The sequence below is a fragment of the Tasmannia lanceolata genome, unplaced genomic scaffold (genome assembly GCF_043159265.1).
Source record: "Tasmannia lanceolata isolate RefF3 unplaced genomic scaffold, GAP_Taslan_0.1 ptg000006l, whole genome shotgun sequence".
NCBI classification, from domain to species: Eukaryota; Viridiplantae; Streptophyta; class Magnoliopsida; order Canellales; family Winteraceae; genus Tasmannia; species Tasmannia lanceolata.
This window is the reverse complement of record NW_027518683.1, coordinates 515,320-542,562: the sequence shown is the minus strand read 5'-3', so window position 1 is coordinate 542,562 and position 27,243 is coordinate 515,320. Positions and strand designations below refer to the sequence as shown.

The 27,243-nt window shown below is 39.2% G+C and overlaps 2 protein-coding genes and 1 pseudogene across 2 annotated transcripts; 2 read left to right on the top strand and 1 right to left on the bottom strand.

The window, feature by feature from the left end:
* The first annotated feature begins 1,013 nt into the window (after nt 1-1,013).
* Nucleotides 1,014-6,144, top strand: LLG1 (LORELEI-LIKE-GPI-ANCHORED PROTEIN 1). The gene is made up of 3 exons (XM_077381351.1): nt 1,014-1,247; nt 1,327-1,383; nt 5,619-6,144. The coding sequence occupies exons 1-3, from the start codon at nt 1,172-1,174 to the stop codon at nt 5,978-5,980; spliced, it is 495 nt and encodes a 164-aa protein (XP_077237466.1). The 5' UTR covers nt 1,014-1,171; the 3' UTR covers nt 5,981-6,144.
* Nucleotides 6,145-6,677: 533 nt separating this feature from the next.
* Nucleotides 6,678-8,608, top strand: LOC143879153 (pentatricopeptide repeat-containing protein At5g66520 pseudogene; annotated as a pseudogene).
* Nucleotides 8,609-9,537: 929 nt separating this feature from the next.
* Nucleotides 9,538-26,232, bottom strand: ARP8 (actin-related protein 8). The gene is made up of 12 exons (XM_077381350.1): nt 25,531-26,232; nt 25,360-25,445; nt 23,321-23,391; nt 23,100-23,167; nt 21,630-21,691; nt 17,760-17,857; nt 15,777-15,858; nt 14,140-14,282; nt 12,893-13,041; nt 10,914-11,047; nt 10,266-10,384; nt 9,538-9,977 (listed from the first exon to the last, which is right to left on the bottom strand). The coding sequence occupies exons 1-12, from the start codon at nt 25,842-25,844 to the stop codon at nt 9,888-9,890; spliced, it is 1,416 nt and encodes a 471-aa protein (XP_077237465.1). The 5' UTR covers nt 25,845-26,232; the 3' UTR covers nt 9,538-9,887.
* Nucleotides 26,233-27,243: the final 1,011 nt, after the last annotated feature.

The following is a 27,243-nucleotide window of genomic DNA, read 5'->3' as shown; positions in this document are numbered from 1 at the left end:
AACCTTGGCCTGCAGGGTTATCTTCTCACTCATCCTTCTAGCTGGAAACTTTAGGTGCGTTTGAAAAGTTTCTAGTGCGAATTTTTTTTTTAAAAAATCGATAAGGTACTTCTTCTTAGTAACTGATGAGTGGGTTTCCCATGTCATGTCTCCCGTTCTAGTGATATATATATCCACCAATCTTCGGCATATCCAACTGTAGCTATCCCGCCACATCCAATCATCTTGATGTCGCTCATATTGTCGGTTTCTCTTTGACATATAGTAGTTGATGTATGGTATTCTGTGTAGGTTTGGATCTTCTCGTCCAAATCTTAGTGGCCGCTTTGATTCCCAAGATTTGCAGTGAGTAATCAACCTAGTGCTCCGATACCAAATGATGCGATACCAAATGATGCGAGACAAGAGCTGTTCGGATGAGAAACCATGAGCTAGTTATTGACGTTACGAAATAATATGTGAATATGACAGTGGGAGAAGGTTGATCGCATCTACGGGGAAGATGGATATGATCCGTGATGAAGTATGGAATTGGTAACCTGGATGAATGAATAGATGGGTGATAGACACAAAATAAGATATAGATAGAAAAGAAAGAAGGAAGGAAGGTGCGGATGAGGCGTGGGAATCCGGTCAGGCAGTATCCTCACAAACGATAAGAAGAAAAGATAAGAAAGAGTAGGGTGGTGATAATAGAAAATGATAATTCCATGGTCTTTATGTTTTTTGGTTAGAAATTCACCACTCATCATATTAATGACAATCACATCAAATCCTACTCAGTCTCTATAGAATGGAGCCTGGAGCCTACCAGACACCCTCCTCCTTCCTACTGGTCCTCTTACTCGTTTTAGCATCTTCTTCCAACAATCAAATGTTGTTGTTGTGTACACGTCTTAGTCAATAATAGTCTGTTTACGCGTTTGGACAGCGCAAACCTGAACAACCATACGCTTTCTTCTCCCACCCACTACTACTCATTTTACACAAAAAGAGGGTGTCCCATCGAAGAAAAGGGCATGAAAATAAATATATATATTTTGACTCAGTCACACCCTGTTTTCGCGTTTTCTCCATTCGCGAACGAAATCTCACTCATCTTTCTCTTTTCCTCCACCGTCCACCCTCTTCGCTCTTCTCTGCTCCCAATCTGTGGAGAGGAAGATAGAGAATGGCGTGGGATCGCTGCTTTGTTGCGTTCGTCTTCTTCCTTCTCACAGGGTTGGCCTCTTCCACTTTCATTTCAGGTGATCCCAAACCTCACACGAGTCCTGATCTGATATTAATAGTTCGTTCCTAACGCTTCAATTCTCGGATTTCTTTCAGATCATGTCTTCGACTCCCACGGATCTACAGCTCGTAGCCTCCTTCAGACCAAACAAAGTAAGTTCTCTTTGATTTTTTAGTTTCATCTCGGCTCCTCGGGGATCTGATTCTAGATCCGAATCTTTGCTCTTCTCTTTGTTACAACCACTTTTCCTTATTTAGATTCTTTTCCTTGTGAATTACGTTTCTATATTGCAATACGTTTTTCCATCTTTATGTTTCCTATCTTGCTCATTTATTTTCCTCTTTTCCTCTCTTCTCAATTTCTATATAGTCACATGCCTTATGGCTACTGAAAGGAAGGAAATAATCGCATAGAGTCACATTGGACGCCTGAGTAGCTCCCCATTTTCTCTTTTCTCCTCTTTTTCTATCAACGTCTTATCTATTTCCTGTTTTGATAGAGCAGTGTTCTATCACTCTCCCTCCTTTGCTCGTGAACAATTTTTTTTTTTTTTTACACTAGTTTGTAGTATGTTTGCTAGATCTGTGAAATTGGGGTTTTAGCGATTCATTCGCTTCGGCGCAAGGAGTTCGGCTTTGATGTTGTCCAATTTTCAATCCTTTTAACTGTGTATGTAGGGGAAATAGCAGAGAACGTGAAATCAGAAGGAGAGAAATATTCAAAGTTTAATCGTATTTAGGGGAATTATTAGATAAAGAGGAATGAAAAGCAGATGGAGAGGAGTTGTTTATAAATTTACGTTTTTCTTTCTTAAAACGTAATCGGATTGCATCAGCTGGGACAAGGCGTCCCCCAATTGCAAACACCTCTTACATCCATACTCTGCTTATGAAGCAAAAACCAACTCTCCCCAACACACAACCCACAGTATTATACTCCTATTCTGCAGTATTTTCCTTCACTTTTCGAGAAACAGTTATTCAGCGATCATACATACTGCTGTAATCATCTTGTTACGTCCTATGCTCCCTCTTTGTATTACACTTTCAACCAACAGCAACAAATACAAGCTGGATTTTCAGCTCTGCCCCTCCAGTTATTACTACTATTCAGTTTCAAAAAACAAAACCAACTTCTGGCAAACTACAGCAACAACATTAGTAGACCCCTCTCCACAACCAACTCCTAGCCCCCAAAACATTTGACTGATCAGCTGGATCAGCAGGCTGACATCTATGCTGAAGTTTAGGGACAATCAATGTCACTAGGTCCCTGATTTCTATAATGATGTCTGCTAATATACATGGTCCGATCGCTTTGTTATTTGCCCATACTAGTACGTTTGTTGAAGCCCCTTCTATGATTAGAAGCCTAGATCCTTGGGTTGGGTCGTAGCCTACCTCAAGCCCCACAAGAGAGCTCTCGCTTCCACTTAAGCGGAATCGCATACACTGGCTGACCCTGAAAAAGATAATAAAAGTTGGTCATTTGAGTCCTGGAAAAGACAGTCCATGCTCGCTTACCCCGGATTACTTTTTGAGCTTCCGTCGAAATTCATTTTGATCCACTCAGGAGGGGTGGACTCCACCTAGGCGACATTTTTACTTCTCTTTCTAGAAGATATATCACGTTCCAATTTCTAAGGATCTCACCCACACTATAGCTAGGTGCATCCTTACCCTATCCACTCCACGTTGTAAGATCGGGTTTGATATCAAGCACTATTCTTCCCCAACCATGCTTTTGGTCTTTGAAGATGTGATTCTTCCTCTTTTTCCATATATGCCAAATCATCACAAATGACACTGACCTCCACAAAGCCCGACCTGCTTCACTGAAAAGCCCGCTGCTTCACTCTAGTAGTATTGTCTTGATGAATCTTTAGACTACCCAGTCTAGATTGAAGCTTTTTATCAGGGTCATGCATAGTTGGCGTGAAAGAGTGCAATGAACTAGTAGATGATCCTGAGATTTTTCGTTACTCATGCAAAAGACGCACCAACTAGCCATGTGGACTCCTGTTTAAGCCAGTTGCGCAAGTGTTCATCCTTTTCTTTACCACCGTCCAAGCAAAAGCCACCACCCAAGGTGGGGCTGCCGCTTTCCAAATCTTTAAGCATCTAGATTCTTCCCTATTCAAAGTGGCCAACCTGTAAAAGAAGGAACAAATCGAGTAGGAACCAGTAGAATTCAGTATCCATACTCTACTTTTCGAGGAGTAAAGAGAGTAATAACACGAGCTAAGACGGGTAATAAGGACATAGAGACTAACTATTTCACAATCCATAAGGTTACACTTAAGCCTAAGGGACAAAACCACAGTCCATTCCCTCCCCCTCCCCCCAAATGCATGTAGTCACAAACTCTAGCCTTCATATTGGCCTCTAATAGATATAGGCTCGGAAATGCATAGCACAACAACGACTCTCCTAACTACTATCTACCCAAAATCTTTTCTCATCCCCCTCCCTATTCTAAACCTAACCAAAGGTTCATACTCAAACTTGGACTCACAAATTGACTTCCATGCACCCGAGCCTTTTCCTATTGAAGGATTTCTACGCCTTTTCCTATTGAAGGATTTCTACTCTCTCAATCCCCTCAATCCTGCCCATATTTATCCCCAATAATTTGATGTGATAATGAATTTTTCTTTCCCAAATCTCCACAGCCACTTTCTAAGAAGTGCCCTGTTTCTCAGTTTTATATTATGAAATTCCAATGCCCGGCCTCCCATACTTCTTCAACTTGCAAATCCCTTTCCAATTCATTTAGTGTTTAAGATTTTTCTTGCTCTCTCCTCCTTCCCATAGGAAGTCTTTTTTTATCTTTTCAATTTTCGTAGTCATTTTGCCAGTATTTTATATAGTGACAAGAAAAACTCTGGTAAGTTTGTCAAGGCCAACCTAATCAATGTGATCCTCCCTCCAAAGGATAAGTATCATTTCTTCCATGCTGCTAGTTTCCTTTCCATCCTTTCAAAAACCGAGTCCCAGAAGGCAGCTTTAGGCACACCAAATCTCAGCGGAAGTCGATGAGTGATCGAGAGTTCTACTTTGCAACCCATAATAGATGCTTAACACCTTCAGATGCATGTTTATAGCAGCAATAGACTTTTTTTGAGAAATTTATCTTTAATCCAGATACCATCTCAAACCATTTTAGCACTCTTTTTAGGTTCTTTAAAAATTCTGCCTCCTCTAAGAAGATAAATATGTTGTCGGCAAACTGAAGATGGGATATCGGCTGCCCATTTCTACTTGGCTCCAACCCTTTGATGAATCCTTTCTTCTCCGCCTCAGCTAATAATAGACATTGAGCTTCCTCACCGTAATAAAAAGTATGGGAAAATCGGATCCCCCTGCCTTATTCCTCTTGTACTACAAAGGAAACCAGCCGGGGATCCATTTAATAAGATAGAGAGTGACACTCTAGATATGGTTTGAGATGGTATCTGGATTAAAGATAAATTTCTCAAAAAAAATCTATTGACCAAAACACATCTTGTTCTGTATGAACTCCAAGAAGTTCCAATTCACATGATCATAGGCGTTCTCCATATCAATCTTGCATATGATCCCCTCTTTACCCTCACTTTTGCTTGAATCCATCACCTCGTTAGCAGTGAGTATGCCATCCAATATTTGTCTACCATCTACAAAGGCTCCATCTACAAAGGCTCCTTGTTACCGTTAGCGCCCCTGTTAGTACTTTACCTCCTACGGGTAGCCTACCAGCTGTTCGTCTTTTCTGTTTTCAGTTTGTATGGATTTCTAAAGACTATCACTTTGAGGTGGATTGTGCATGGTGCTCATTTTGACGTTGATTTCAAAGATTCTGGGGATCATAGTGTGTTGATAATACATCAAAGAAAGAAGTAAAAAAGATGGAAACAGTTATGCGTTTCATGTATGCACATTAGACACCAGAAATTTTTTATTTTTAAGCTGGAGTGTCCTTGTTACATGGTGAGCTATCGGTATTCCAACAGTGATATTAGTACTATAGGTAACTCCTGTTTTTTTGGGGGTTAATATGACCTACACAAGGGCTATCATTCCCAAATTATAAATTTTCAAAGTTGTTCGAGTCATTTTGGAAATGCAAAGAGACTCTTTGAATTCAACCTAAGGTTATGTAGCTCTATATAAATTAGTTATGGACACATTTGTTGGTGCCAAAATTGTCACTAGATGTCATACACGCAGGACCAATGATCCAACATGTTTCTACCATTCTATGATAATATTGAAAGATGTACTACTGTGTTAACTTGATTCATGAAATATAGATAGTAGAAAAAATTATGATAGTGAAAATCGGTATTCACCAAGTATTTATTTAACAGCGTGATGAATTTTGCAATATATCTAATTTCGCTCTGCAGGTTGCTCTGTCAACTTCGAGTTCCTGAACTACACGGTCATCACAAGCCAGTGCAAAGGACCCGCATACCCCCCCACGCTCTGTTGTGGAGCCTTCAAGAAATTTGCTTGCCCTTATGTAGATGAGATAAATGACCTCAACACCGACTGTGCATCAACCATGTTCAGTTACATCAACCTCTACGGGAAGTATCCTCCAGGCCTGTTTTCGAGCGAGTGCCGTGAAGGGAGATATGGACTGGCATGCCCCGCATTATCTCCGCAGTCAATATCACACACTGTAAACGGAAGCCAGATGGCTCGGGCACTCTCCCCGCTCCTGATACTCATAGTCGGGTTCCTATCACTGTTCCAGATTATGTGAAGCTCGTGTTATCTGATTGAAAATTTTCCACTTTTTATAATCCCTAGAAACCCATCATCGAACTAATTTGGTTCGGGATGGTGTCGGGCTTTCGGTCCCTGTACTGTATCAAAACATGCTGAGACCTGATATTTGTTAATTAAAACCATGTGGAATTTATTTAATCGTGCATTATCTGCTCCTACCTAGAGCATATGTATCCTCTTGGTTGCCTAAAAGCTACACTCACTCCATGTTCCAGGCCTCAGATTCATAGCTTGCAAGTGAATTGTTAAGAACAGCACTTAGCATTCAAGTCCTCTGATGGTTAGGGTCATCTAATGTCTGCAATATTTAGGCTTTCTCTTATAAATTAATTTACGGGCTATATATTTCAAGGGAAATGATATCTGCACTCCCTTTAGCAATAATGCCAATTCCTGATAATTGCTTTAACAGATACCCTGGCTGTAAGGCATTTTCACCCCTAGTATTACACGGTTAGAAGCACAGTTATAATGTTTTTGTCTACAATGGAAATGATATTTCCATGCCCCCCTGATCATCTCCAACCCCCTTTATAGGAAAATACTAACAAGAAGAGTGGCAATGCTGGAAAAGGGTGGTAACCATGGGTGGTAATACTAATACCAGCTCCCTTGTAATAGGAGAGATATAAGATAAGAAAAAGTGCAAAGAGATGTGTGGATATGAATAGCCAAGAAGCTTATGTACAGCAGCCACATCCTCTAAGGCGCCGGCCAAAGGTAAGTGTACGTAGAGTTCAGCTCCAGTCAAAGAAAAGAAAAAATAGAATAAGATAAAAAGGCAGATGTAGCACTCTATAGATGCAAAATCACTTTCTACTTGGATTTCCTCCCATTGTTATCTATCATGTCTTCCACCCTATCTCTGCCTTTTGTCATCCCAAACAACTCATCTTCAACTGAAAAATCCATAGGGAAGCATCCAACAGAAATCCCAGCCAAAATTCCTCCCACCATCTTCTTACTTGAAGCATGCCAAAATGTCAAGGAAATTACCCAAATACACGCCCAATTTGTCGTCACTGGATTCCTTGAACGTCGTCGGACAGCAGGAAAGCTTGTCGAATCCTATGTATCAGCGTCCAACACTGACTACGCTTGGTCGCTTTTCAATCAGATCACCTCGCCAGGCGTCTTCGCTTACAACACCATGATCAGAGGCCTCACACTCAGTAATTCTGCTTATGATTCAATCTTACTATACAATCAGATGTTATTAGCTGGTCTAATCCCTGATAATTACACTTACACTTTCGTCCTAAAAGCATGTTCTTGTATAAATGCGCTTATTGAAGGTAAACAAGTACATTGTCGGATAATTAAGGCTGGAACATCACCAGACACACATGTTCATAGTTCGCTAATACATATGTACGCAATTTCAGACAGTTTAGATTGTGCACGAAGCGTCTTTGCCGGATTCTCTGAAGAGAACATGCTCATTAAGAACTCGATGATATCGGGTTACTTCCAATGTGGCCATGTTGATGCTGCTAGAGAAATTTTTGATGGGATGATTATAAAAGACTTTGCGTCCTGGAGTGCAATGGTGTCGGGGTACACAAAGAACGGTATGCACATGGATGCATTGGGTATTTTTCGGGACATGGTGGATTCTGGGGTCCGGCCTAACGAATCCGCAGTGGTGAGTGCACTCTCTGCGTGTGCGCAATTAGGCGCATTAGATCAAGGGAGATGGATACATGAGTATGTTAAAAGGAGGATTAAGGCTAAGATGAGTGTTGTGTTGGAAACTTCTCTTATTGATATGTATGCCAAGTGTGGGAGCATAGATAGTAGCCATGAAGTATTTGCCAGCATGCCTACAAGAGATGTGGTTACTTGGGGAGCTATGATTTCAGGGTTTGCTATTCATGGGCAGGCCGGAAAATGTTTCCGGCTGTTTGACGAGATGGTTGCTGCCGGAATCCGTCCGAATGCAGCTGTCTTTGTTGCCGTCCTTTCGGCTTGCTCCCGTGTGGGGCATGTAGAAATGGGTCAACATTATTTTGATCAAATGGTGCATAATTATGGGGTTAAGCCATCAATTGAGCACTATGGCTGCATGGTCGACCTACTTGGCCGAGCTGGGTGGTTGGAGGAAGCCATGGAACTCATTGCCTCCATGCCAGAGGAACCAAATTCAGTCATATGGGGTGTGTTGCTAAGCGCATGTAGGATCCACAAGGACCTTAGGAGGGGGGAACATGCGTTCAGGCACCTGATTGAGCTTGAGCCGTGGTCCGGCGACCGGTTTAAGCTCGCCGGGCACATGTTCGCGGCTACCGGAAAACAAGAAGATGCTTGCAAAGTAAGGAAGTTAATCAAGGATAGAGAGATGGAAACTACCAGTGGTTCTAGCTCCATTGAAGTGAATGGAATGGTTCATGAGTTTGTTGTGGGGGATATTAGCCATGAGAGTGCTGAAGAGATTTATGAGATGTTGGAGGAGATTAAAAGAAGATTAGGGGAGGCAGGGTTCATTGCAAGAAGAGAAGAGTTTATCTTAGACATAGAGGAGGAGGAGAATGATAAGAAGATCACCCATGTATAAGACCTTTTTTAAAAGAAAATTTTGATAATGACACCGAATTTTTTTTCACTTTCTCTTTTCCATTTGATAGAACTATTCTTTTTCTTAAATCAATAGGGTTTTTCAGACTCTAAAGCTTCCAGCGAAATCTAAGATATGGTGACCAGAGAGAGATCCCATTTGATGTAGAATAGAAGTGTTGTTGAATTGTTTGTAGTTAGAATTAATCTTATGTTTTTCCTGTTGATGAACTCTAAATAAATAATTGAAGTTAAAAAAAAGAAAAAGAAAACAGGGTTCCTTTTTAGCCCCGCGTAGCAAAGAGTTCACTTCAAGATAACAAACGATGCCACCTAAACTTCACACGGTGTGTTTTTCGGACTAATAAATTTCATTTCACTATCTCAATCTTGCTCCATCTGTGTTCAAACAACAAAGACTAATAAACTTGCCGTGGTGAGTTTTAAATGTTTTCTTAAAATAATTGAAGTTCTTTTTAGCTTTAGAAAGTTTTAAATGGAGTATTAAATGTTTTGGTAGGAACTGAAATTCCTGATCATAGAGCTGAAGCCTAAGATCTCTCATACTTTTAGATGCCATAAAGCATTTAGACAATGGAAGGATCTCCCTACTAAGAGCTAGAGATGCTACAAGATGTGATGCTTCGAGCATTCCAACCATCCGTTGTAAGTAGTAGGTATTTCTTGAGTTCAAACGTAAGACAGGCATGTCCCCCTCTCATTACTCTTTTTCATTCGTTAGATGGCTTTATAGCAGACACCGACACTAGTATTTCTTTGGGTTGAACCCATCCTTGAATTGAAAGGAACTCAAAAATTCTCAACCTTCAGATTAAGGTTTATGGGTCCTATAAAGATTGACTGGAAAAAAAAGAAGAAGCAAAAAACAAAACAAGCAAAAAGCTCTAAAGAGTCGCATGCAAAAGAGGATGACAAGAAGCGTATGTTTTCTCCTTGAGGTAACCAAATCACCACACAAGTTAAAATGCAGGGTCATGCATTATAAGCTTCATGACTTATTTTCATCAGTATGTATCAGTAAATATACATTGTAGTTTTAGTAGCATGGGATGATTCCCCCACATGTTCGGATGTGTATAATACACGACACAATATGAAGAAACACAGCACAGATATTATTCAAGGCTACATACACTTCAATATAAAGAATATAACAGAAAAACAAATAGCTATGGTTGAGATCTCAACACCCACCACCATTGTTTATCAGAGGACGAATCTTCTGCCTCTTCATAACAGCTTCCAATCCTTCTGCGAGCTACCGATCATCTCGAAAGCTCTCTTCGCTCGGATGAGTTCAGATATCTTTACCACGAGCTAATGAGGGATGAATGGCATCGGGACTTCTGACGGAATTGTTTCTTTGTCAAGCACCATGCTTCACGGAAGGTGCTCATCTACAATCACAGAATCCATGCAAATCAATTGCAAAGGAGAACAGTTGATTTACAACTAGGGTCATTTTAATTTCATCTTGGTTACAAATGGGATACCAGTGTCACTTTGGAAGCCAGTAAATAAAATTGATATAAAACAGTCATGACTATAATTAGCATACAAGATTATATGTAAATAATTTTTAGAGGATATCCAAAGAGGCCCAAAGTGTTCTATGCGTGTGCCCATGTGGATACTTGTGTGGTTTTGCATCTTAGTACATGCATGTTTAGAAAAGAGCAGCTTACATTGGCGACAAGCTTCCCTCCAAACCAGACAGACTCAACTCCATATGCTGGGGGAATGACTTTAATTCCTTCAGAGATTGATGGTGGAAGAAAATTGTGCAGCTCCTTCTCTAGTCTCTCTGAAATAAAGCAGTAGGGAAATGATAGAATTAGGAGCACATGTTTTTCATACATTCATCATTTCCTTTGTATACATGCACATAAACATGCTCCTTAGCAAGTTTTTCATACATGCACATAAACATGCTCCTTAGCAAGTTTTTCATACATTCATCATTTCCTTATATCTTTTTCCTTTGCTTAATAAAACCGTTTACCATTTCAAGAGGTATGATTTTACCAAATTCATGCATCACATTTCCTTGATCGTTACTTGATCAATGCATTAGGGTTATATGATCATGGTGGGAACACTGATGATGGACCTGGACTATAAGTGGCCGACCAGATCAATGGACCCAATCAATTCACTGCCTCATTTATTGTGGCCCAGGTCTCTATAGGTAAATCCAGATTCCAGATACACCGATAGTGTCCCACTGTGAATAGGTCAAAGTTTAAAATCTCACCAACTGAATGATACCACTCATAATCAGTGACCAACAAACAGACATATACATACATATATAATTGTCCTTTTGTCCATACCTGGCAGTCCAGGTAAACATGAGGTGCCACCTGCCAGAACAACAGTCTTAAACCATGTGTTGTCAATTGTTGCTTCTGCAGCGAAACAATGATCCATGCAGAGTGCTACTGCTTGATGCAAACCCATTCCTCGCCTGTAAGGAGATACAGTTCCATTTTACACCAGAAAATTTTGATAAAAATAATTCGAGCAGAACCCTCCCAGTGAACTACAGAATCAGTAATATAATAACAAAATTGTATATATGAACATGTACAAAATAAGAATCGATGATAAATTTGATCTTTTATTACGTTTCTTCTAATTATCCCAGTCTCTAGCACTAAGTTGAGCTAAAATCCATTTTACGAGTTATAATTCAGTGAAGAGAATGAGAGACTTGTATGATAAACATGGTCTTTTATTACATTTCTTATAATTATCCCAGTCTCTAGCCCTTAGTTGCACTAAAATTCATTTATGAGTTATAATTCATTGAAGAGAATGAGAGACTTGAGCTTCCAAAGTAACAGATAGGAAACTTGAGCTTCCAAAGTAACAGTTGCCAATGATATGCATGAACTTATCCAACTTCTCCACCGGCCCGCCCACCACACCCAGGAAATACTCCACGAAGATCTAATCAACATGATCATAAACCTTTCCAACATACAATTTACAGAGGATACATAAATTCTATTCAATCTTCCTTGATTCCAAGCTTCATTGGAATTAGAACGTCACCAAAACATAGCCCCTTCAGAAAAAACACCTTGGAAAATAAAAAATGACCCAAAAAATCTGCCTGACGGCATCAGAGGCGTATATTTTCATAAGTAACCATGAACAGTATACGCCGCACTCATCTATACCAGTGTTTAAAATTACTTCGAATGAGAAATTGGCCTAGGTAAAATGAAGTTGGCCAAGGTAAAATGAAGTTGACTCAGGCAAATCGATGATTGGCATGTTATTGACTAGGAAGAGCAAAACTCAGACGAGGGAGAGCAATCAAACAGCGTAAAATGGAGTTGACTCCGGTCGAGTCAACGATTGGCCTGATGAGTTTTTGAACAGTGATCAATACAGCCTGATCTATTCTTTTTTCTTCTTCCTCTTCATTTTTTATTGGGCATGAAAACCCAAAAATGAATAAACATGTAACAATTGTATAATAGAAGGTCCAAAAAGCAGTCCAGACTCTCAACTCAAGCAACTCTACATTCTGACCTATTCAATTGATCAATTTTCACAGATTTACGTAAGCAAGCATCATTATTTTGCTGTGAAATATCAAAGATCCAGTAATGCTCCCAGAATAATAATAGAAGTAGACAATTTTATTTTATTTTTTTGAATTCGTAGTAGTAGACAATTAAGAGGGCGAGCCTTGGCGCAACGGTAAGGTTGCTCCATTGTGACCTGATGGTCACAGGTTCGAGTCACGGAAACAGCCTCTCTGCGAAGCAGGGGTAAGGCTGCGTACGTCTAGCCCTCCCCAGACCCCGCAATGGCGGGAACCTCGTGCACTAGGCCGCCCTTTTTTTTTTTGTAGTAGTAGACAATTAAAATTAAGAAGTACAATTCATCAAACAACAGACAATCTCAAGCCTCAGCAGATCTAGAATGGACAAAAAGTAATTGACTAAAACTCAAGCCTATGGATCATCTATAACCCAATATAAATATAAAACTATATCAAATTGAAATTTCAACCATTTCTTAAACATCACCATCATATTCAAAATGGGGTTAGTTCAGTCAGCTTTTTGTCGTATAGGATATAGATAACTAGTATTTGGATGGCTGTGAAAATGAATCATGCTTTCAGTTGCAACTAGTTTACATGTACCATTTGACTTTTCCTTTGATGTGTAATATAACCATAGTGGTAGATACTGCTGGCATATTGTGGTGCTAATTGATTTGATGGAGGCAGTAGAATTTATTTACCCATAACTTTCAAAAGTAGGCAAGAAGAGTGAGGATGGACACTTACAACCCCCCAATACGAGGCTGAAAAAGGATCTCCCCTGTTTGAAACCGCTCCTTGGATAGAGTAAAAATACCTTCACCCCTAACTTCAAATACTGCCCGTGTATCTTTCAATAGCTCTGCTTCATAATCAGCAGCAACATAGCATAGGTTCTGTAAGCCCATCAATCAGCATATCAGACCATGCATAGGGAAAATGTTTCCCCAAAAAAAAAAAATCAAGTTGCGTATAGTGACAATATGGGTGATTTCTAGCCAGCCGAATATATTTTAAACAAAATTTCACAATCGAGGGTGGCTTGAAATTGGCAGTTTGCAGTACTCCTAATACAAGAGATACAGCCTGCACATGAAGGACATGCCATATTAAATTAAAAAAATCAATCTCACAATGTGTGTCAGACACCACATGAATGTGACACGCTTCACCCAAGCTATTAGAAAGAGCCATCCTAAGGTTTCCCTTGTTTCTTGATATTATTATATGCTATTTACACAGGTCTAATGTATTTCTATTCATCTAGATACATTTCATCTTATGATTTTTATAAACTAATAATAATAAATGTTAATGTTAACGTATCCTGATACTGGCACATCAGCCTTAGGTTTTTCAGAGACGGTGTTAATACGCAATCCCCATGTCCAACACCGACATGAGTACCGAACTGCTGTGCTCTCAGAAGTGATTCCAGTCATATTGGTCATAAAGAAAATAATTCCATCCAAAATTGTAAGCAGACCGGCTCTGCCCTTGCATGGTAGTATCTGAAAATACAAACATTTCAAACTTCCACATGTCCACGTGCAAACTGGACGGTGCTGGCATTAACTATATTGAAGTTGCAATCTGAGCAACCTCACATTTACATGGAAGTTCCATGATTTGATCTCCCAGAAAACCTCATTTAAAATAATGCGTAAGTGGCAGCCATGGAAAAGCCTAGAGAACCAGGCATGTCAATATGTAAAGCTATACAAAAACACAAAAGACATTATCATAAAAAATATTACATCATAAAAGTACAAAGTATATAACATATCCATGTAAACATAAATACATTAAAGCAATTAAGGTTGTGCATTAAAATGATAAAAAAATATGTTGATAGAATTAATTAAGGTTCTGACCTACATAAGCATGTCCACATGTCCAACACAGAAACTTTTGAATCAATAAATGGACTATAAGTTAGGAATACTATCAAAAGGAAATTTCTATCTATTGCTTTCTCACACAAATACACAGACCTCTTTCAGTGTGCGGACAGTATATAACGACTCAAAATTCATGTTTCTCTGTTGCATCAGCTCCCTGAGAAATCCTGTAAGTTTCAGTGCACCTTGCCCCACAATCTCCACACCCACCTCACGCATCACTTTTCCTCGCAAAACTGTTCAACATAATTTTCCAAGAAAATGTTACCAATTAAACTTTGCCACTGTAAATATAGTTAAAATGAAAGAAACTGACACGGGTAGAAAGAAAATAAAGAAGGAAAATATTAGGATACACAATAAGTATCTCATAGCCAAAATCAATTGTCATTTCTAAAAGTTTTTAGAAATGAGTAAGATATGGGTTGAAGTATTTGGATGGATTGGTATTAATTGGGCACAGCCAAATTCAGTAAAACAAACCTTGGAGAGCTGACAATGAAAACAGCTAGGCACTTTAGGTCGTATAATTTGTAACATGACTCCTATGGCAGCTTGGTGAGGTTTACGGAAAGAAAGGAATGAACGAACCTTCAAGAAATCAAAATCAAGAGTGGTGCAATTAAGAGTAAAACATCATTTGCTAATTGGGTACTACACAGAAAAGAAACAAGAGGATACTCCACAGAAACCATCCTCAGGAAGTACGCAGAAAAGAAACTGAACATTAGGACAAATTATTAATCGAAGGACACTCGGCAAATGTAATCTCATGGATAGAAGCAACCGATGATGGGTGTGGAGAGTTGGGCAGTATATTAATGAGATAAGAGGAAAAATGAGAGGTGGATGAGGGTTGTAGACATACTCCTAGAAATGCAAACGAAGTAGCAGATAAGTTGGCAAAGGAGGGAACAGGCAGAGTGTTTGCAGATCTTGTCCACTGTGATTATGTATTTTTGTTCTGTGTTTTTCTGCAATAATATCATCTTTTTCAAAAAAAAAAATCTATAGTTTTTTTAAATGGCATACAGCAGGTGGTATACAATGTAAACACCCTAAGACGAAACAGAAGTTCATCAATTTACAAAAAAATGTGTTTTTTAAGATACTGCTTGCTTATGCTATATAGTAAAGGCTACATTTGTAATTTGAATATAATCATAGGATACAAATACAATACTCATCGTGTATATATGTATATAGGTGCGTTCAGGCAAGTCCTTTTGTTTAAGTGGTAAGTTTTGGATAGCCCTGAATGGTCCAATTCAGAATCAAATCTACACCCCAAAAAATAGAGGATTTCAACGCACTAGAGTAGTGGGTTACCACAATGAAATAGGATTGTTAAGAGGTAATAAATCCTTGAGTGATTTATTCCAATTAGGCTTCTGACTGCACGGGCAGTACTTTCCAAAACAGTCACGAAATCAACAAACATGAGAAGGTAACCATCATTCAATCTCCCGAGAGTGTTGAAGCACACAAAACACTCAGCTATAAAGAATACCAGACAGAAACTCTTAATAGGATCAAAGGGACAATTTGAGCCTTAAGCAATGAGTTCATTCATTTAGATATTCAATGCAGTATCATTACTATTATGTAAAAACTGAATAGCCAACAGAGAAAATTCCCACAATAAAATTGTTAGATGAAAATGTTCAGAAATTAAAAAAAAAACGTAAACCAAAATAGCATAAAAACAAGAGAAAAGACAAACAACTTACTTGGAACAACTGATGTGACATTGAAACCAATATTGACAACAATCCCTGAAGTGCGTCTCGAAGCATACAAAGCTAAAATTGCCTACATTTTTTGTCACAAAAGATTCTTTTAGGTGTTAAATATATGGACGATAATGATTAAAAAAGAAATTATATGCATTTTCTTCCAAGCAACAACATGGAGAAGAAGGCTCTAGCTAAACCAAACTTGAACTCAGACTAAACAATAAGCCAAAGAAAACAAAAGCCCAGATAGAGTCCATGAGAATGTGAACTTTACAAAAGCCCAGCTAAAGTTCATGAGAATGTGAACTTTAATTTGTGTCATAGAAGTACCCGTTAACATGAGGCCCGACGGGAAACAACCACTCAGCTGATTGCATATGTATATGCAAGTAAAAGCAAATATAACGATGAACACGGACAAAATTAATATATGGAATAAATGATTAGTGTAATGCAACAGCAGGGAAAGAAGAGCTTGCAGTGGCTACATACCTAACAATTTAAAATAATTGAACAGATGATCCAAGGGGTAGAGAAATCCACAGAAAAAATTGTGACAAAACCCCACTGTACACAGCATAAACTATACACAAACAATGAATGAAGTCTTAGTTTGCTCTAAACAAACTACAAGTGATACTCAAAAATGTCTAAAAAATGTGCAGTTCAGAAATCTTTAGTTCTTTGATGAACACATTGAACCGTCAAAGCTGATCAGCAACCCAGAAAAGGGGTCCTACCTTCTAGACAATCAGCAACCCAGAAAAGAAGTCCCACCTTCTAGACAGTTCTCCCTCAAGCAAAACATTGAAGAACCAAAGGCAAGTGACAATAAGAGGTCAGTGCAACCATCATAGCTCCAATGGCCATGTTAATCAAACAAAATAGTCATGCACTAAGTTGCAAGAATAGGGTAGGAACTAAACAGCGTGGGCAGGAGTGGGAACCATAGGCTCTCACAAGTGTGACCTAAGTATTTATTAGGAAGACTCCCAATTCTACACCGAAGGACTTCGGCTAGCTGATTAGTCTCCTCTCTTAGGTAAACACCCAAGCACAGACTTATGAAAGTTATATCTTTGACCCGTAACTGGCCTGATAGGATTGGATAACAGGGAAGCAAAATTACATTTGAAAGTAGGAATGGAGCAGGAGTGAGATTGTGAGAGCAGAAAGCTTGCATAGAAGATTCCTACAAATAAGTTCTGGTGTCACCCTACATGCCTTACAATATTAGTGTATTTCTTTTTCTCAAAGACAAATAGTTGCCAAGAAGCTCTATTGGATGTAGTGAGGCATTAGAAAAGGCACCTATGGCTAAGGAATTCTCCAGGAAAATGAGGAACCTCTTGGTGGGCTTGAAAGTGAGATACCTAAATTTGAAACTTTCTTGTGAGGAAGATAATGACTTATTCAAGAGCAGAAACACAAAGAACAACTTTTTTGTTTGAGAAGGCAACTAGAATTTAATGAACAAATGGAACAATTACAAAAGGGGCAGAAATTAAATGAACAAAGAGAACAATTACAAAAGGAGCGGAAGTTGCCCTTCCACTAAAAAACCCCTACTAACTCCTCCTTTGTCAAGGAATCCACAATGCTGTCCTCTCTTAGTATGTGCGTAAAATAGAACTCCCTCCTATTGAGTTTGCCTATCCCTTTAATGATAAAGAGTCCCCTTCCACAATGACGGCTCCCCCAAATCTATCTACATAAAGAAGTCTTGGTCTGAGACCCTCAAATGGGAGAATGTTGGCCAAAAGATCACAAGGCTAGGCTTTAACTGGATAACAAGGGAGAACGGTTACCATCAGTACGTGAAAATTGCCACAAGTGTAAGATTCATACAAAAAGTTCAAAAAAAAAAGAAGAGTACACATGGAAAATAACTACTACAAAATATAGAAAACATATAACCAGCCTTTAAGCGCATTCCAGGAAAAATCAAGCAAATAATAGAAAAAGGAAAGAGCATACTTGATCAATGGCACAAACATAAGGAACATTCATATCAAACAAAACCGAGTAGATTGCCTCTCGCAGTTGTCTTCTAGATGCTTTTGCAGATTCTGTATCTGGAGAGGAGGAAAAATTCTCAGTTAATTGAAGTTGTACAACAGCCAAGTAGGACCTGTTTAAATAAATAGTCTTGAGACCAGACTCAAACTATTAACTTAGAGAGGATATTAGTTAAGAAAACAATCCAAACCGATTGGGACACCTAATGAAGAAAATGAAGCCAACTAGGATTAATCCAAAGGAGATTGAAGATGGCAGAAAAGATCTTCTCAACTAAAACCAAGCAAATGACTAATATTCCTACATTGTCAGAACAGTTTACCCTAACAGGGGGCAACTGAAGGGAAGAGTCATCCACTATTGCCCCCTGCATAGGGGTATTAAACAGTGTGCAAGTACAGAGCACTCAAAATAGAGATTTGATGACTAGTGCAGGCACAGCTGTAAATGTCAAGCATATTTAAAAAAAAACCTTTTCGGATGAAATAGAAAGGACAAAATTATTAAATAATACAATCGCAAAGTTTATTAATTTAGCACAAATGCCAAACATTGGTATTTATATCAGAGAAGCAGGATTCGTACCCAGAGTTGGGGATTCGCGAATCCTCGAATCGCGAATCCGAACCGTGATTCGATTCGAATCCTCGATTCTGGGGAATCCCGATTCCCAATTTTGGGAACCCCGATTCCCAATTAATGAAAACCCCGATTCCCAGGCGATTCCCTGCGAATCCCCAGCGAATCCCAACTCCCCACGACTCTCAGCGATTCCCCGGCGATTCCCCGACAAATCCCCGTCGACTCTCTGGCAAACCCACGACTCCCGCTTCCCACCATCCTAGGAGCCTTCAATTCCCGCTTTCGAATCCCGAATCGAATCCCGCTTTCGATTCCCGCCTTGGCAACCTTGATTTATATTCTCTATCAACTTAATCAGGTTTACATCTCATGGATGATTAATTTAAAAATGTTCAACCGAAACATGTTTCATATGCCCATTTTCCAAACGAAGCATTATAAAGTATACCGCAATCCTGAAGAACAACTTCAGCAACATCTATTATCTCCTTCATCAGAAGTTACAAAAGGAGTTTCATTGAGGAACATTGTGTGAAGAATCAACCAAAAAAACAGACTCTCTTGTCTGGAGGTTCTAAAATAGTATACATTAAGTCTCATGATCTAGAAAACAGAAGAGCAGCTTACTTGTCCGAATAGCAGTAGGAAACCTAAAACCTGATGCTATGAGTCACAGCTACACAGCCAAAGTGGTTGCGGCATTTGGAAATGTTGCAATCCAGGTATTATCCTCATGATAGTAACAAAGGAACTTCATGGTAAATTTCACAACTTCAGTACCAAGATCTTAATTCATTATCGCAGTACACTAGTTGTAGGAATAGTCTCCATCGGACTTGAGAAGTGTGATAAAGGCATCTTTATAATTTCATTGAGAGCATATGTATTAGACTTTGTAAAACAATTGATACGGCCTTTAGTACGAAAGGTTTTAAGTCAAGTTTAATCCACTTTAAGTGACTTATTAGTTATTATGTATGATAAACAGGGCTCACTCACTAATGGCATTTCTTGTGACTTAAGATAAATAAAGAAGTTCATGGGGTTGGAGTAACACCACACAAACAGTTCTCACTCTCCCTTCGTCTTCTCATCTTTTATTCCTCCTCTTCTCCATTCTATTTCTGCCTCTACTTTAATCCCTAGATTTATTACATGGTATCAACGAGAATTTTGATCCAAATCAAAATCGGAACCCAAGGATCAGGTTTTCTTCTTTGGGGAGTCGAAGAAGAACATGGACGACAGCATACATTACATGGAGAAAATCAAAGGAGTGCTTTTCCTTTGTTCCGTGCTATCTATATTTTTCTTTGGATGAGATCTTTTTTTTCTCCTGATTATGGAAGAAGGATTAAGCAATGTTTCTGAGGTTAACCAAAGGGTAATCCCATTCATGTGAAGTGGTCATAACTCAAAATGACCACCAGGATTTAGAGGATTTGGCTTGGATCTATCAATTGAATAAAGAGAATGCAAATATGCAATAAGGTGCTTTATCCTCAGAAGAGTACTTTGGCCTTCTCAAGCAAAAATGGGAGGAACTGGACCCCTAGCAGCCCATAGATCTCACTGTATAAATCCAGACCTAGAACTCCAACTTGTTCAAGTTCTCAGGAAATATGAGTATCCCCTCTTGAATCAATTTACAATTATATTAGAGGTAAAGGAAGCAAGAAAGCTACAATTACGGGTGTTGTTACAACAACTAATGTGGAACATTCAGCTCCTGTAGTGGACTATATAGGAGAAGGGGGAAGGGGATGCTGGGGCTGGGGATGGGGCTGGAAATGATGGAAGAAATCAGTCACGTTCAAAAACTTCCAAGGTGGACAAAGATAAGCTGAAATTCCCTCATTGTGGGAAAAGATGAAACATTAGATATACTAGATGGGATCTCCACCCACATCTTCGCCCCAATATGAGATCGACCAGTGCAAAAAAAGTATCATTTGAGGGGGAGAAGGTAATTATCAATCAGCATACTAATGCCCTGTTCGTTTGAGATTGTGAGAACCGATTGTTAGCCCCAAACCTATTATCGGACTCAAATTTCAATGTAATTTTGAGTCCAATAATAGGTTTCGGGCTCACAATCGGGTTGTCAAAATCTGATACGAACAGGCCATAAATAAAGTTCAACAACAAACCTTTACAGCGAAGGCATGTCATTGAATTCTTCAAACCTAGGGCACGTCGATCTTGGATAAAATTAAACCATGATTGATCGTACTACCAATCCCTCATAGAGAGGCATCGTGTTTGAGACCTTGCGCCCCCATCCCCGGGCAGGGAAGGAGGGGCAACAGCCTTGTCAAAGCATGGGAAAATGAAAGGAACATAATCACACAAAAAACAAGAACACAAAATTTATGTGGTTGGGCAGTGTGCCTACCTCCACGGGAGAAGAGTTTCACTATTTCGGTTTAGAATTACAAAACTCTCCTTTTCAGCCAAGAAATCACAAAGAAAACATCACACCCGTAGCCCTAATATGTGGTTAACGTATCAATGGCACTACATCAAGAAAATTACCAAAATACCCTTTGGGGTCAACCTCACACCCGTAGCCCTAATATGTGGCTTATATATCAATGCCCCTGAACCCCAACGAGCTGACCACAGTTCGACCCACGTGTGTGTCACGCACATTAGTCCGTCAGGGTCCTATATACCTCCAGAATGTTGCTTTGTGATTTTTTTTGGGGTTCAACTCGAGTCCTTGCTATTTCTTGTTTGATTTTTTCAAAAAAGTTTCTTTTATCATAAGATTAAGTTTTGAGGCAGCAACAAAAAAAAAAACCCAATTCAAGGTCAGTCAACTTCTATAAAAATTGAAAGTACAAAAGGAAGCTGTGGAAATTTTTTGTGCAGCACAAAAACTACTCGACATGAGATCCTTGTATTCCTATAAGAAACGATGAGTTGGAAATTACAGTTTTGACATCAGTATGAAAAGATTCATTATCATAAATACTTAATTTAAATACAAGGAATGACTCTAACAAACTAAAGCAATTATCAGATTTTGCCAAGTTTTCCAAAGCTGTTTCTAGAATGACAAAGCAACAAACTTTTCATTTCAAATGCAGCTTTCCACACAGAAAGAACATAATACTCTTAGAAAGGAGATACTACTACCTAAGAAAAAAGAACCATCATTATTTCACAATGGACAACCTGCTGGATAGATAGCTAGATATTATATTATCAGATAAGAACAATAAAATAGATGCTGAGTCTAACCATCAGAATGGCATATTGGGATGGACACAACAATTGGCTGCGTTGATGGTTTGACCTGCATCCTGTACGAAGTTCTTGTCATTATATGAGAAAAAAATAACATCTTTTAAAAAAATATGAGAAAAAAATAAGAGGAATTCCATATTTAGATACATGAATGTTATTGACAAATAAAATGCCCACAATAGTCAGTACCAAATAATGATATGCCATCGTAAACGATATTTTGCAATCAACTGAAGTTGACATGGTTGACCACATTTTCTTATAAAAAATAAATCACCTGACACATACGATTATCCATGTTTTCTAGTGGAAAGCTAAATTAACCTACACAGTTAATAACTAAATTTTCATAGCCTAACTGCACGCTATTTTTTACCATTATAATTCTCCATAAAAGACGATATCACAACTGCGTATTCTTCAGTTCAATACATAACAAAATTAAGTGTGGCACAGGTGTCCGACATGGGAGTTGTAGCATACAAAATAGCCATACCAAGAAGTGTGACAGGTGTCCGACATGGGAGTCTATTGGAAAATGGAGTCCCCATTCTACATATATTAAGAATTGTTTATCGCCTTGGTAAACCGGAAAGTCAAACTAGTTTGGAAAGTCTATGTGGTTGCATACAATGTGTTTGGAAGGTGTACAGTATATTTCCATTTACAACTACAACAGAACACAAGTATAGCCCAGTGTAGGAGCAGCCTTACTTGAAATGAAGGTGAAGGTCATGTGCTTAAATTTTGTCCATAAGAGTTTTGACAGAACTATACATTTTTTCAGCAAAAATTCCCGATCATAATCTAGAAGACTTACATAGATGATTGGGCTTATCCATAAGCAACCACGGTTGTGGATAGAATTTGTTCTGTGCAAATGAGAAATCTGTGATGTGTGAATGAGCGTATGGACATTTCGGAAGAGAAAACTAAGATCACTAGAGCAGTCCATAACTAAAATCTGTTTGGTCTCTGAATGCAATACCCTCCATTTCCAGGTCATCAGCTATACAAGGTGATGATCATAAGCTGATATCAACAGATACCCTTCGAAGTCAAAGCATCATCAATGCTGCCTCATCTATATATTTTGATAAGTCACTTCCCTTACATTTAACCACAACACAAACCATTTTGTACACCTTTTAGATCATTATATTAGACACTAATTTTTTTAGCTACAGATCGTTCAAAATAAAAGAAAGCCCAAGAAATCTCAATGTTGAGGCCCGCAGTCCAGCATAGAAGAGTGCTAGAAAAATGAGATAAAAAAGCACATTCAGATTATGGGATGGTAGAAAATTGAATATCATCTCAATAATAAGATCATCTACCCATATAAAATGACAGGAGTATCTCACAAATATTATTGCAAAAGTATTCAGATTGCACAAATAAACCAATTACTACTCCTAAAGAGATGCTATGTAAAAGACTGGAGAGCAAATAAGTATCAGTGACCTGCTATAAATTGTTGCAAAAAAATGTCGAAGCCTTGAGTACATAGGAGACTCGATGTTACCAAATTCCTGCACGTAAGGCAGAGTTACGAGCAGATAAACAGTTAAGAAGTATTATTTTAGAACGACTAGAAAACTGGAAGAGGTGAATGCAGACAACTTAAACAACCTCTGTTTTGTCATTTGCAAGAATTGGTTCCAAACAAATGTTAGGTAGCTCACCAAAAATGTTGCTGAACGCCCAGATGGAGCAGAATATTTGCTCCAACCATACTTGCAGTAGCCAGATCCACCTTAAAAACAGCATACATAAGTAAGCAAGAGCTCAAGTTAAAAGCAGTCCTGCAAAATGCAAGAACCTAAGAGGTCATAACAAAATAATCAGCTCCATGGGATCATCCTAACCCTTCAAACTGTGGAGGCAAAATATGGACAAATTTGTGAAGGTTTATATACGTCCATTTTTAACTCCACAAATCGTAGGGTTGTGATGATCCTAAGGAGCTGATTTTTTGGGCACACCCTATCTATATGAAGGCCTATCAAATGAATGCTTTGGATCATCCAAACAATGTGGCCGCCCCTATGTTTGTGAGCTCTGCTCAGATATTATATTATGAGGTGTCCTTTATAGACTCACACTGTCTCCCTCACTTCTCTTCTTTCTTCTTCTATGGTGATTGGGTCCCATTAACATGGTATCAGAGCCTAAGGTTCCAATTCCGGACTAATGGAACAACAACAAAGAGAGAGAGAAAGAACCCTAGCCTAGCCGTCCCTTCCTCCTTCAGACCTAGCCAACGTCCACCCTACCAATCCCTAGCCACTGCCCCACCGTACTCCTCCCTCTCTTGCCACCCCACGCTCCCTTGCCGCCCCACCCTCCCTAGCCACCCCTTCCCTCCTTGCTTCCCCCCCCCCCCCCCCCGCCCACCGAATAAAAAAAAATGACGCCCTACCCTCACTAAGAGTCTTTTATAGAGTCACTTCTACCATATTTATATTGTTGCAAATTATGATAGTAATCGATAATTTTAAGTGTTTGTAAATGTCACCATTTCTAGATTTTTAGATGTTGCCATGTCAGACAACTCATATCCATGTCGAAACTTGACACACGCACCCATATTGACAAATCATGATTATATATGCTCTCTATTTTAGCCATGTCCCCGTTTCTAAATTTTGGGGGCTTACTGTGTCCGGCACTCGTGTCCATGTCCACAAATCATAGGTTAAAACAATTAGAAGAAAATAATAATATAATAATTGCTTGAATACGGCTATGTTTGGTTTTGACACCAATGAAATTACTTATTTACATGCAATCATTGGTAATCGGTTGCCTGAATGACGAGGTTATGTTTAATAAGCATCAACCCCACAAGCCTAAAATAGGAAAAACACTGTTTCAAGAGTAATGGCAGCCAGCACACCACATGAACTCCCACTGCATCACTTTTTCATTGGACTAGGAAGATAGTAGCTATAAGCCTATCTTATGAAAGTAGATAATGAGTCTGGTAAAGCCACCGGTTAATAGAATTAAAAGGAAGGGAATAGGTGAGTTTGAATCCGAGCACTTGGCAATAGTAGACCTATCAATGTAAAGACTTTAACCACAAAAAATGTGGGGTTGCATAGCTAATCGACACTGCTGGTAATGATGAGACCTAGCAGAACTGTTGGATAGACCCATCGGGGTCGAAAAATACCGCTCATATAGGCCTGTTTGGCTGTATAATTTGGAGGACTTTACTAGAAGTTTACTGGTAAATTAGGGTATCATGTGATGTTTGATTTCATAATGGAGCCAAAACCCTGGAATACTACTCTACCTGCCAGTCCCTTGTCTGTTGAGGTAGCGTTGGTTAACTCTACCACTAAAATACCTTTTAAGAGGAAGTTTTTTGGTAGTAGAGTTGTGGGATCTCTCTCTCTCTCTCTCTCTCTCTCTCTCTCTCTCTCTCTCTCCTCTACAAGAAGACAACTAGGAGATTACTAACCCACCCTTGACAACCAAACACGCCATGGGGTTCACCACTACTCCACTGGGAGACTTCATGAGACTACTACTCTACTACTCTACCAGTTGACTACTTATCCACTACTTTACTATGACACAGGTGTGCATCCAAACAGATCCCATAAAGAACAATGTTGAATAAAGAAAAGGAAAAAGAGAAATGACGGAGAAGGAAAAAATGGTCATTGGTCATTGATAAAAAGGGAATAAAGGTCATGTTGCTAGCACTACTCACCATCAATAATAACAGAACCAGTTTGTTGTTGGCGTTGGCCATAGATATGCATGAAAGATAAATGGGCGGAGTGATTATAGTAACTCCTGTAACAACAATTCACAATGTTAAGGTCGATCGCATTTATCACCCAGCTTATATAGAAAAAAATAATAAAAGAAAAAAACTTACCGGTGAGGGTACCCTGATCTCAAATGGGTCTCTGAAAAAACAATCGAGTCCCACGATTCCTGCTGGTATTGAAGGAAGAAAATCCAGAGGCGATCATCGGCAATGAGAAGCTTCCATAACTTACAAACAAGACTCAATTTTGCAGCTTCCTTGGGACCAAGAAATTTGAGAATTTGCAGAAAAATATCGAACGGCAGCTGATCAAATGCACCCGTGGACGATTGAAAGAGCTGCACTTCCGAGAAATTCTGATTTGAACTCGAATTCGAGCGATTGGATACGGATTCCCACACCTTTCTCAGCAGAGACTTCATGGTGCCTTATATAAATCTAGGGCTTTAGAAATTTAGTTAGCAGAGTAAGTGATAGAGAGAAGATTGAGTGAGGGTGTCTGAAGAGGGACTTGAATTCCCAGACCTTTCAACTTTAGATTCTGAGAATGTAGTAGATTTCGAAAATTCAGGGTTTTATGCGGGTGGCTGATGGAGATATAGTTGTGGAAGAAAGGCTGATTCTATTATCGGACCTTTCTCAGCAGTGCTGGCATTGAAATTAGGGTTTTCAGGGATGAAGAATAAGAGAGGTAGCTATGGCTATGGGGTGAAGCCAGGGAAATCTACTCTGGACACAATTCTGGACACACACACACACACACACGGTAATATTTGTCTTGTCGGGCGCTGGCTGAAGGGGGGGCGGGGAGTCGGGGAGTCGGGGAGAAACCGCTAACGTGCGCAAAAAACATACCAACGTTACGTGCGTGACGATCCACGTCATCAAACCGGAATCTACACAGTTAAAGCAATCGTGACATCATTATCAAATCCAACGACTCTTATTATTATTATTAATTTATTAGTGGCAAGGAAGAGAAGGAGATGAAGCACTAGAAAGCGATCATGACTCTATGTGCTTAGTGATCCGGACCGCTGGTTAGATGGGCCATCATTGGACAACCCAGTGGGCCCCATTTCCAGTAAAATTAAAGGCTTAATAAATAAACATCATCTTAGTTGAACAATGGTCTAGAATCATCCAATGAAGACGGGACCAAATGCCACATGCCAAGAATACTCAATTGAAAGGATCACACCATATGCATGGCAGATTGGCAGTAGATCCTTCCATACACTGATTGCTTACCTTAAGTGTCAAAACAGTGAATCGATCGAGAGGTTTATCATGTGACAATAATATAATAAAAATTCATCAGACGATTAGACATCCCATCCATAACTCAGGAAGGGGATGTACAGAGTGGTTGGAAAATATGAAAAAACAAACCTCTACTTTGAGTAGAGGTTTCCTTTATCTCTGCTTTTAAGCCACTTTTCACCTCTTCGTAATATTGCTCTCGCAAGTCTCTCCTTACCCTACTCTTACAACTACAAAAATTAAGACTAGAGGGATGTGCAGAGTGGTTGGAAAATAGTAAAAATAAAACTCTACTCAAACTAGAGTTTTCCTTTATCTCTGTTTCTAAGGCTCTAAGCCACTTCTCACCTCTCTATACAATATTGCTCTCTCAATTCTCTCATTATCCTACCCTTACAAACGACAAAAAACAACCATTTAGCTTTTATTATCAAAGCTCTAAGCAATGCTTGACGGATCAGAGGCCTGGATTATCCCGTCAAGGTGTTCTGAATGGCATTTGAACAGACTTATGGTTGCCTGGATCAACAAATCTGGTCACATACATAGAGGCACATT